We start from the raw sequence: 12,399 nt of genomic DNA, 5'->3' as shown, positions 1-12,399 counted from the left end.
TGCTGCCAGTGGCGAAGCTGCATACGAGAGGAATCTCTTTCGAAAAATTTTTTAATTAAAGTTTATAAATTTTTACCATATATCTATTTCTTCAATTTAAATTCAGTTATCCGTGACATCTCCTTCTATTTCACTCTAACTTCACCACTGAATACTGCCATGTGCCTAACATGAAGTACCTTAGTAGCGGTGTTGGTGTGGAGAAGATACTATTTTGTCAGTCAAAATGTGGTTTCCCTAAAATGATACTTGTAATTTTGGCTTCACTACAATACCATTCTTAAAGGAATAGAACACGTTGTAATATTATTTTCAGTCACTTGATGAAAAATGTTTTTACTCTTTCTTTACCGACGAGTCTAGCAATTTACCTCGGAGTATAGGTAATAAGCTAGTTCAGAAGATTAAATGCTATGGTAATTAGAGAAAATATTTTTGAAAACAAAAAAGTAAAGCATATAACATCAAACAAGGTGGTGAGTAAGCCATATATTTATTACAAACTAAAATACATATAAAAATAAAACAAAATTATATATGCACCAATACACCACTCAATCATAACTCTAAGGACACCAATAATATTTAAATACTTAACTCAATTAAAATTCCGCACCCACAATTATAAAATTTATGTTAGGATTTTGCGTTTGCTCCCCATTTAAATTTGCAAGATAAATAAGTCTCTTTTAAGTCAATGGACTAGGGGCACAAATGTCATTGCACTGTAAATAAACAAATAAACAGTGTGGAATTGATTTTTTTAGAAAAAAATGAGGCAAATGGCGTTTTAGCTTGTTGTATTAGTTTGAGAATAATATTTTAGCGAAACCAAAATTAGAAGTGGTATTACAGCGAAACCGCTTTTTGAGAATGGTAGCAATTTTCTCAAGCTCGTGTCCGGTACTCTGTTCAAATGTCGCAACGCGAAATTTCCCCTCGGATTTTACATCCACGTCATGTTCCTATAACTGATTTTTTTTCCTTTGCCCATTCCCAAACGTGGAATTAATACTCCTATTCACTTATAAACAACATAGTGTGCGTATCAAATTATATATGTAATCCATATTTTATATTAATATATTAACATATGTACTCTCTATGTTTATGATTTGATTTATCAATTGATTTGAAAAGGTTGTTTTTTTCAGCTTCTATCATTTAGTTCACTACTCTATATTATACAACTGCGGATTCTCATAATATAACTAAATATATGGGCTGTTTGGAGAGTCGAAAATTCTTGGAGTAACTGCAGCGGCTGGAAGCTCCCTAAACACGTCCAAAAGCGACAGCTCATCCTAGAATATTTATCTATTGAAAGATCCCTAAACAGTCTAAGCTGTCATCTAGGTTTTCATAATCTATAATTGCAGAGTTTGCAAAATGAGCTATGAATCAGAAATTTTAAAAACACAGCTTTTCCATATTTTTACCGTGTGACTCTTCATTGACTGTCATTCAGAAATCGCGGCCCATCTATCACCAAACAAGTCCAGACTCCTAAGCCGCAGGGCGTGTCGTCCGCCGGCCTGCCTGCCTTCGAAATCGCGGCCCATCTATCATCGGGCAAGGGATTATGGGCCATACCGGACAAGGGGTAAGTGGGCTCGGTCTGGCAGAGAGTAGCGAATGAAATAAGTTTATTTGTTGTCCCTCAACTTTACATCGAGTCCACAAGACATCCCTAAACCCCAATACTAGAAATCTTAGCCCTTAAATATTTAAAACCGTGCAGTTTAGGTCAAAGACAGTATGCATGGATGGTTTCCATCCTAGTCAGCAAGAAGAAAAAAATAAAAAAAAATGGAAACCACGTGTAAATCACAGGTGAGCTGCAAGCTCTTCTCTCCCTTCCTCTTCTCTCTCTTTTCCTCTCTCCTCTCCAGTGCAGGTAGCTCGCGGCCGTGGCCATAGCCGTCGGCGCGTCGCCGCCGCCCCGGCACGAGGCACCGAGGATGCATGTCCGGCACGTCCCGCACTGGTACCGCCACGCCTTGACGACAGCGTGCCCGCACGCCGCGCACGTTGTCGTGCCGCAGCCGTACGACGCCCTGACGAGCCACGCCTCGTGGGCGCCGTCGTCACCGTCGCCGCACTTGGCGCAGCCGTAGCATGCGCCCTTCACGTCCTCGCCGCACACCTCGCACTTCCCGACCATCTCTTCGTCAGGCTGTGGCGCGGGAGCTCGAGGACCATGGCCGAGGATGTGCTCGAGATTGAGGCTCTTCTTCAGTGAGGTTGGTCGGCAGCGGGCCTAGGAGGCTGGCGGCAAGCAAGTGCGGTAGCGGTCGGTGGGTGGCGGGTGGAGCGGCTGCGGGCGAGTATGGCGATGGGCAAAGCTACTCACTTTGCAGCTGGCCTAGTTGCCTTGCGCTAGTTATGCAAGGCAATAAGTTTAGCAGCTCCAAACAACAAATGGAGCAAACCAGCTCCTGGCTACTGGAGATTAGTAGCTGCGGTTGACAATGCTCCACAACATTGTACATTCCACATGCTGTGTTTTGCTTTTGCAATAAAATTCTGTAGTGAGGCATTTGGTGAACATATATCTGGATCTATATTACTTAATTTGTTTTGAGACGACAAACAGGAAGACCGTAAAAAAATTTTAATGTTCCCTACCAGCTGCAGAGAGTAAAAAGAGCAAACAACCAGCTCATGGCAGCTTAGCTTTAGTTGTCATGATTGACCATGCTTCACAGTAGACTCTGCAAGTGCATATGTAATTTTGTGTTCTTCTCTACTCTTAGCGCGAGGTACTGGTGCGGTCCTGCGCCATTCGCATTCACCGCCGCCGGCCATTCGCTTTCGCACGGGTGGCACGGGCCGCCGGCGCCGCGAGCTACCCTCACAGGAGAGGAGAGAGAGGAAGAAGAGAGGGAAGAGGAAGGTAGAGAAGAGCTTGAAGCTAACCTATGACTTACACGTGGGTCTCACATTTTTTTATTTTTTTATTGCTGACTAGGATGCCACATCACCGAAACCATTCATGCATATTGCCCATACGGTTTTAAACATTCATGCATATTGCCCATACGGTTTTAAACACTTAAGGGGTTAAGATTTATAGTATTAGAGTTTAGGATGTCTCGCAGACTCGATGTAAAGTTAAGGGATGTCAAGTGAACTTATTTCATAGCGAATACACTACGGCCCACGGGCCTCGAACTGATACGTGCGTTTTCTTTTCACTGGACCAGTTCAATGAGCGAGAGGTATCGCCCGCTTTTTAAAAGTTAGCCCAAATCTCTACTTTGTCCCTTTTTTTTTCTAGGGATGTTTCAGCCATGGATTATGCAGGTATTTTGGAGACCGTTCAGCTGTAAAAAGAAAAAGAAAATATTGACTGCTTCAGAGTAGGTATACATTTTGTATACTTCGATCTCCGACGCATTAATAGAGACCATGTTGTGAAAAAAATAATATTTTTTGCCGGGAAATTGAATTTATTTGTGTGGGGTGCTACAGGTACAAAATCAGTAATACAGCATTACTGTTTCTTGATAAGAAGCATAACCGCGATTAATCAATTTATCCACAGGAAACGGCTCGAGGCACAGGCGTAGTAAAATCCAACGGATACCGACCAGAACAAGCCTGGGAAAGGAAATCCACAACGTTAACCTGCATAGACCCGTACAAAAATTAATTCGGTTCAATTCATGACTAGGATCACATGCAAATGCAATGGGGCAAAGGCCAGGGGTAGCCACCACCACCGATTACTTTATAGCCGGCACAGGAGAAAGAGAAAAGAGATCCGTAACCGTAAGCCAGATCCAGAGGTGGAGCTGGTTGGACATGATGGTAGGTAGGTTCCATGTGATGCAAGGCAAGCAAAATAGGCGATGGTGCCTGGGTTGCCCAAGCTCGGATGCTCTGTTCTTCCTCCCATCCGGGGCGTACCTCAAGATACTTTTATGCGCCGCTGCAATCACGTACCCCCCCCCCCCCCCCCCCCCCCCCAATCAATAATTCGCTCTAGCCGTATGGCGTTTGCGATGTTGCATCCCTCCCCACTTGATCGAAATGCCAGCTCAATCGATCACTTTTGTGGCAGATTCGGGCGCCTCAGGATGAGGAGGCCACGATGATAGAAGGCAGCGACAAGGAACAGCGTAGCTGCCTGGGTTGAGGCGGATCAGGATCCTTTGTTGTCAAAATCACGGAGCTTTGTTATTGACATATGAGCTCGACGAGCTCTGAACCTACATATCGGTGGTAAAGATGTTATGTCTTTAAAGGCAGAGAATTTTGAATCCAGCTCTAGGCATGCCAGGGGCATGGGATTGAGAGGAGGGGAGAGTAAATTAAGAGTACCGTAATGCAGGCAACATGTTACAATTTTAGCTTTTTAAAAAATTGATTGGCGAAATAGCCTATAACCTAGTGGTTACAAAGGCCTTAGTAGCACATAAGAGCAAGTTCAATAGTATAGCCAACTACTAGCTCTAATTCATCTATAGTCAATTTAATAGTCAATGCATACAATAGTTAGCTACAAAACATTAATACATGGCCCCACATGTCATACACACATTTTGTCTTGGAGTCCGTGTGCAGGCTACAAATTAGTAGCACACCTCTCTTCTCTCTACTCCTTTATCTCTTTAAAATATACTTATAAATGACTTATAGCATGCTATTGTACCTGCTCTAAGGTCTTGGGTTCGACTACTTGTTGGAGCGAATTTTCCAAGAGACATGCCTGTTGACACGAGGCGTCCGTAGCGGTGACTTTGTGATTCTCTAAGCGGCTGAAATTCCTTGTTTCAAATGTTCGTCTAGAAAAATATGAGCATGCCAAAAACTTAATGTGCTAATTGCTTATAAATGTTTTTTTCAACTGTATTATGGCGCATTTTCTCTTTGATTTGCAAGTACAAGCAGATGCGTGGTGAGTCTGCAATCACGATGTACGTACTGTAGGCGCTAGGCGGTATCGTCGTCTGGTGCGGCGTCGCTTCTGGCAGCGAAAACGATCGTTTTGCAGCAGGAGAAACGATGCGTTTTTGCTCGACAGGTGACGACAGCGAAACATCGCTGGAACGCATGCAAGCAATTGCGAGATCTATCGTCTACTGTGCGTCGATCGCTGTGCTGCTGCCACTACCAGCCTCTCGTGTTTTGGATCTGGCAGCAGCAGCTGCTGCCACACTAACCTACTCGTACTTTTCTAAGCATCAGAGGGTGTCGTTACTGTGAAGCGTGAGCTCAGATCCAGATCGAAATTTTTTGAAATGATCCATGCAGTAGAACCCGATGGGAAGAAGTACACTCTAGTAAGTATATCACATTAAATTACAAATACAAATCAACAAGAAATTAACCCCAAAAAAATAAGAAAGAAAGAATAAAGCCGATGGACATACAGAGCATCACAATATCGGTACAATCAATTGGGTTTCGTTTCGTGGTTTTCTTTTTCTTCTTTTTTGGTTTCGGTACACCACTCCAGCTCAAACCGTGCGTGCGTGCATGCACGCATGGGCAATGCATCGGACGTCGTCGTCGTCGAGGTCTCCTCAGAAGAGGCCGGCGAAAATGGCGCCGCCCAAGACACCGGCGGCGGCGACCCACCTGGAGACGCCCGTGGCGGCGGCGGCGGCCTTCTTGGCGGTGTCGGCGGCGGTGGTGTCATCGGCTGCCGGCGGCTCGGCGATGCCGGTGGACTTCTTGTGCTTCTTGGTCTTGGACTTGGACGGCGCCGGCGCCGGAGCCGGGGCCGGGGTGGGGGGCTTGGGGCCGAACAGCTCGTACGGGAGCGGCACCTTGTCGACGGAATAGACGGCGAGGGGGAAGTCCTTGCTGACGACGGTGGAGAGGAGCGCCCAGTTGACGCCGGTGGAGATGTTGACGTTGTTGTTCGACGGCTTGATCTTGTACTTGTAGGGGCCGTCGGCGCCGGAGGCCTGGGTGTTGACGGGGCCGCTCAGGGTGGTGAGCATGGAGAGGCTGTAGAACCTCGGGAGGACGCAGTAGAGCATTAGCTGGATCTGGTCCTGCGACGACAGCGAGTTGAGCGTGCCGGGCTTGAGCGCGGCGAAGGCGGCGTCGGTGGGCGCGAACATGGTCAGCCCGTTGTAGCTATCCATCAGCTGGCTGTTGATCTGCGTGTCGACGCGGCTCTCGTGGAGGAGCCGGAGGAAGGTGGTGTACTTGCCGGACTTCTCCAGCACCGCCGTCACGTTGGTCGGCGCCGGCCCGTCCGCGGTGGCCGCCGAGGGGCCCGACGCGGCCGGCGTCGCGGCCTTCGGCTTGGTGCCGGTGGCCTTCTGCGCCGCCGCCAGCGCCGCCGCCGAGGCGAGCAGCGCGGCCAGGAGCATGAGGCGGGCCGACGAAGACGACGCCATCGCCGCTTTTGCTGGTGGCGAGTGGTGCGCGCGGCGCGGTGGCGAGGACGAGCGGTGGAGGCGGCGATCTGAGAGCCGGGAGCGAGCAGTGCGTGTTTAATAGACTTATAGTGTGGTTGGTGGCGAGAGTGCGATGAGCGAGTGTGATAGTGAGTGAGCTGGCCGTGGGCCTGCAACAGCAAACGCAGCAGAGAGGTTAATTTCATAGCCATCTTTCTCTCTTTTTTTTCCCTCTTTTTTTTATATTACGTGAGCTAGATGTGATTTGCGAGCTACCTTCCTGAACCCAATTGATCCAAGCAAATGCTACGGCATCTCCATTCTGTTGCAGATTTGCAGCTCGGTTTCACATTTTCACTGATGATTTTTTTTCTTGCAGTGTGTGTACGTACATGCACCTCTTGAGGGCGATGTTTTACCTGTCTGAAATTAAATTGATCAAATATCTTCTTTGCTGTACAAATCAGCTGTATCAAAGTACCAAGAAAGACACAAAATGATTGTTGGAATATTAGGTATGATCGTCTTGACATTTTGTCCTCTGTTCATCTTGCATATTCAGAAAATGTGCATTCCAGTAGTTAGATTGGTCCACGGACCATTTAGTCCATATAAGTATGTGCATGGTGACCCCATGATTATATACATTATCACCACAGTTTTCTGATCGAAGAGCAAAGAATCTGTCGTTAGAATTTTATATGTATGTTGAGTCATCCAGTGGCATATATACAAACCTGAAGAACTTCTCCACCGACAGTATAGTTGTAGTTCTACTGCAAGCTGGCCGTCCACGTCGAATTATTGATCGTTTGACAGTGCCTGCGCAACGTTCTGGCGTGCGCGGCTTGCAATATGAAACTACTCCACTTCAACTCCCAGGCGAGAGTTGAGCCATACACAATTAAATCAGATCGGTCCCTAGCCAGTACATGCAACTGTGCTGAACTTTTATAATAATTTCAGTAGCGTTTCAACCGATGAGAGAGCACGGTGGAATCGTTGAAATGGAGTTTAATTGTGGTCACTCACTAGAATCTGTTCTAGCTACATCGAAGGTAAATGAAGTGGGGCATTATTCATCCACTCAGGAACAACGGCAGATATATACGTCCGAAATTTTTTTATTTTTAAAACCTTTTTAAGAAATAATTTTATTACTAAATCTCCGGGAAAAATATTTTTACCCTATGAATCTTTTGGCCATGTCACCAACATTAGCGTGCGAAACGGCTAGCCACGCTGCTATTGTCAGTGGCGTGGCATCATTGTCTTGCTAATGGCAAGACTGTCACGTCACGCCATGCCCGATCAGGCGGCGTGGCAGCGTTATCTTGCCACGCCAGTGTTGGCGTGACCAAAAGGTTCAATTTTGAGAAAAATTGTCTGGTGGTTTAGTAATAAAATTACTTACAAAAAATTTTATTTAATAAAAAAATTTCTATACGCCCGTATTTTAATTTACGTTTATGCTTATAAGGTAAATTTTAAATTTTCAACTTAATTTTGAGTTGAATTTAAATAATTCATTGAAGTTTATTTCTAATATTGGCTTATAGATCGTTAAGTGTACGTGGTTTTATTCATAAATTATTTATTTTTCGTTGATAAAGATGTTGTTTGGTTTTTTTAAAAATATACTGTTCTGGGCTTAATGCCGAATCTTGTAGATATATACATGCGGCAAGTCACGAATCACCAGCATGCAGATGACCTGAACAAGGAAGAGATATCGGCGACGGCGACGTCGCAGCGGCTGGGAAGCGACAGCCGATCCATCCATCCATCCGGCCGCGTGTTTCTACCATTCTTCTCCGTCTCCGGCGCATAGCTAGGTGAGTTCTACGAGATTTTTTTTAAGCAACACGGTTGAGCCATGAGTGTCTAACAAGCCACCACCTAGATGCGTCTTCACTTTTTAAGCACGTAAAACACCATATGTTCGATAGATCTCGATGGCGCGAGAGGCGAGAATAAAATAATTGCAATGCTGTCAGATTGACAGGCGAGCACCCCATAACGTCGCCACTTGAGCTGAAACCAAATTGAAATTATTTCCAGCTATGCGCAGCCATGGAGAAAGCTTTCAAATTCAGACCAGGAACAGCGGGAGGATCGATGAGATGGACTGCTCACCGGAACATGCTTGTGCTTGGCACCAAATGACCAAACCCGCTTGTCTTTTCTTAATCGCAGTCCATGCAAATCACTGAACTAGAAGAGCCACAAAGCGACACATATGCAGGTTTAGCCTAGATTAGGACCAGAGATAATTTGTGGGCCTTGCTAAAAGTAGGCCCATGAAAAAAATGGGCTGGCCCAAATACAGCCCAAATGCAACCTGGACCTTTTTTATGTCAGTTTGGATTTTGATCTACTAGTCAAACACTCCAGGTCAAGAATTGACTGCTCCTCTCTCTCTAAAAAACTGTTCATTCTGTCTTAGAGATCGAAGATCTAGGCTGTATTATTTTTCTAATAAAAAGTAAAAGATTATATAATTTTTTGATAGTTATTTAGTAGTATAAATGATAAAAATAACTAATATAAAATTAAAAAACTACTTAAAAAATGAGATGATGAATTTCTATATAGAATTTTTTCTAAAAAGTTGTATAGTTTAGTAATTCGAGAAACGTGCGCATAAAAATGGAGGAATAATCCGGCTAAATGAGCATATCCCTAGTGATCCGTGATCTACGCGTGAAGATGAACTATGGACGATGATAATGTACAGAGAGAACATTTCGGAAGTAGAACATCATCAACATTGGCATATGGCCATCCAATCTTCAAAACCACTGGATAAATTGTTCGATCACAAGAGGGAGGAGAAAGAAAGAAGATTAATTAGGGAGGGCGGGAGAAAGTTTTTAAGCTGCAGCAAGAACTACGCTTGAAATGCATCTTGCACTTAGCCGGTTGCACGATGCGATTTATCTTGCACGTTGAATCTTACAAGAGAGAAGCGGCAGAAACCACCAAGGCAGCCAGGCCCCACCCGGCGGCCCTGGCGCCGGCCGGGGCGGCGCCGGTGGAGTTGCCGCCGGAGCCGGCAGGCGCCGCCGCGGAAGCGCTCGCGTCCCCCTTGGACGGCTTCTTGTCGGCGCTGGGCGCCGGCGGCGGCGACGGCGGGGGCTTGGGGCCGAACAGCGCGTACGGCAGCAGCACCTTCTCGACGGAGTAGACGGCGAGCGGCTGGTCGGCGCGCAGCGCGTTGCCGAGGGTGGTGTCGACGACGCCGGTGGAGACGTTGACCTGATTGGTGCTGGTGGCGGTGATGTTGAGCGTGTACGGCCCGTCGGCGCCGGACGCCTGCGTGCGCACCGGGTTGCTCGCCGTGTCGAAGGCGTCCATGGAGTAGAACTTGGGCACGATGTGCGCCTGCACCAGCGACACCTGGTCCTGCGCGGACAGGCCGTTCAGCGTGCCGGCCTTGAGGTTGCTGAAGGCGCCGTCGGTGGGGGCGAACACGGTGAAGCCGGTGGCCGTGCCGTTCAGCTGGCTGTTCAGCTGCGTGTCCTGCTGCGTGCTCTTCATCAGCCGGATGAACGTCGTGTACGACCCGCCCTTCTCCAGGATCGCCGTCACGTTCGGCGGCCCGGCCGCCGCCGCCTTCGGCGCCGGCGCAGCCGCCTGCCCCATCGCCGCCGGCACGGCGAGCGCCAGGCACAGCGCCGCCGCCACCAAGAACCTTGTCGCCATCGCCATCGCCATCGCGCTCAGCTCACTGCTCTGCTCACTAGTGTGAAGTAGTTAGCTAGCTAGCTAGGCAGATCAACGGCAACGAGATGCCGTTATTTATATACCAAGATCAAGCCGCATTTGGAGCTGTCGGCATGTGCCGTGTCGACGTGGATGGATGAACAGACTGTCATAGTGTCATGCAGGGGAGGTTAGGGTTATGTTGACCAAATGATGATTCGACTGACGAGATGATAGTGGCGAGGAGCATAGATCAGGGAAGGAATCAATATCGCCATAATTTAGCTTAAAATCCAATTTGGCAGTACTGTATTCGAGATTGTTTTCTCCTCCTCGGTGCAGCAGTGTGATCAAGGTGCAGATCATGAATGCCAGATCAAAAACTCGAGTTTTGAACTCGAGATCATCAGATGTATCGCACATGGGTTGCGTCTGCCTCTTGCCCCTCATGAAGTGAATCCGGTGAGCTCCTGGGCAAAATTCAACTGCACGCACAAGACCCATCCAGATGCAGCAGCAGCTCATGGAATTCCATCGCTCGGACAGGAAAGTGTGTCTGGTTTTCTTCGGGAAAAAGGAGGAGTTTTGCACGGATCAACGGCTGGCCTCGCCATGGCACGGCAGCATGTGCGACAGCCCTGCACTAGTGCATAGTATTGTCAAATGTTTGCTTGCAAGCACATGGATCAACGGTTCTCTGTTCGCTGCGTGACAATCACATGATCCATCAGAAACACATCCAACTAGTAAAGTAAATTACTTCTTGCTGCAGGATAAGCAGGAATTAGTGTGCACTTATCTACTGTACTTTCCGGTCATCTGTCTGCAGAACAACGGTTAATGCACAGATTCAGGCTTGCACGATTCCAAGCTGACAGCGAGCACACTCTAGCTGTTAGAGAAACTTCCAGCTCCAACGGCAGCATCCATCCGTTCTCTCTCGTCATCCTGCCGACACAAAACGGGATAATCTCTTCGTACGCTGCGTGCCAAACACGACGAAAACGACGAACCTGGAGTACTACTAGTAGCAGTTATCGTTTGCTGAATGTGCCCCATGATTGAGCAGGTAATTGCAGGAAACAGCACACAGCTGTGTACTCGCTCATCATGGAGACTGAACTGAAGAGAAAGGCAGGAGTTCGTTTAAGCCACAACTATTCCAGCTACGGGAATAATGGCTGGAGCCTGCTTCTCAGCTTGCACATAGCTTGTGAGTTTTATATTGCTCAAATTGCGATGGCCAGAATATCTCCAGCGAATCGAATTTGGCTGATATGAGTGTGCGCTCTTTAGCCCATCTGCACTCGGCACTTCAGAATAAAGTCAGGTGCCAAGGTGTTTTTCACCTTTCCTGCACACAGCCATTCTGTATGTGTCCTTTCCATTTTAGCTTATCTTTTCGCTTCTGTTTATATTCATACGCTAAAATTTAAATTTTTAATATTAAATTTAAAGTTTATTTTAGGGTTTTTATCGTATTTTATTTTCAACATTAACTTTTAAATCGGTAAGAACACATATGTAAAAGTTTAATTTAAAAATTATTTTTTATTTACAAATATACTATTTGCTTTTTTACAATCACCTCATTTCTTTCTTATACAAGAAAATGGAAGAAAACTTACCTGTCTCTGCATAATGAAACGCACATAGTTGCAATAATTTAACATAGTTTTCGCACTCTATTGGTCATTTTTCAATAGTCAGGCCCGTTCGGTAGTTGGTTTAGTGACTGACGCGGGAAAACAAAATAACATATTATATGATTAACTAATTAATTATTACTGTAAAATCTTAACAACTTAAATAAGAAAATGCTTAAAATAAACAACGATAAAAAAAAGTCTAAAACCAAAATTAAAATTAAAATTTAAAAAATAAATTTAAATTTGTAGGATGGCTTGGTGCTCCTTCCAAGATTGTCAGTCATTCAGGCCGGTTATCCCGTACAGGAGTGGATCCAAGGTAGGTCAGTTTCTAGAAAATCTGCGATGTTCTTAGTTCTTACTACGGCAACGGTATTCTGCACTTTGGGTGACCAGACCATTCTTTACTCTCTCAAGTCTCCAAAGAATATCACGTGGGTTTCACCTTTTATAAGTTGATGAGTGCTCTTCTCATCTTTCCGTTTTTATCTATACTTAAATTAAACTTTTAATCTTAGATTTAGAGTTTTTTTATCGTAGTTTAATTTTTAGCCTTTACTTTTAAATCACTGAAAACACATGTATAAAGTTTTTTATATAGTTTGGTTTTTCCATTGATACTGTGTTCTCTTTACCCTATTCGTGGCAGCACCGGGGCGACGACGCATCTCTGCAGCTGACGAGTT

General features: G+C 45.9%; 2 protein-coding genes across 2 annotated transcripts; both read right to left on the bottom strand.

Annotated features, from left to right (window-relative positions):
- Positions 1–5,247: 5,247 nt before the first annotated feature.
- LOC102706847 (fasciclin-like arabinogalactan protein 12) lies at positions 5,248–6,447 on the bottom strand. The gene has a single exon (XM_040523828.1). It carries the CDS (start codon positions 6,357–6,359, stop codon positions 5,532–5,534), a length of 828 nt encoding a protein of 275 aa, XP_040379762.1. The 5' UTR covers positions 6,360–6,447; the 3' UTR covers positions 5,248–5,531.
- A 2,666-nt stretch (positions 6,448–9,113) lies between these two features.
- Positions 9,114–10,116, bottom strand: LOC102706568 (fasciclin-like arabinogalactan protein 11). Its single transcript, XM_040524483.1, has one exon. The coding sequence runs from the start codon at positions 10,074–10,076 to the stop codon at positions 9,315–9,317; it is 762 nt and encodes a 253-aa protein (XP_040380417.1). The 5' UTR covers positions 10,077–10,116; the 3' UTR covers positions 9,114–9,314.
- Positions 10,117–12,399: the final 2,283 nt, after the last annotated feature.

This window comes from Oryza brachyantha, chromosome 5, assembly GCF_000231095.2.
Source record: "Oryza brachyantha chromosome 5, ObraRS2, whole genome shotgun sequence".
NCBI classification, from domain to species: domain Eukaryota; kingdom Viridiplantae; phylum Streptophyta; class Magnoliopsida; order Poales; family Poaceae; genus Oryza; species Oryza brachyantha.
Note: the sequence above shows the minus strand (reverse complement) of the source record. Positions and strands in the feature narration are given on the sequence as shown.

What these genes read in the sequence shown, in the direction of transcription:
- LOC102706847 (XM_040523828.1), bottom strand. Translation starts at nt 6,359, where the DNA reads ATGGCGTCGTCTTCGTCGGCCCGCCTCATGCTCCTGGCCGCGCTGCTC.
- LOC102706568 (XM_040524483.1), bottom strand. Translation starts at nt 10,076, where the DNA reads ATGGCGATGGCGATGGCGACAAGGTTCTTGGTGGCGGCGGCGCTGTGC.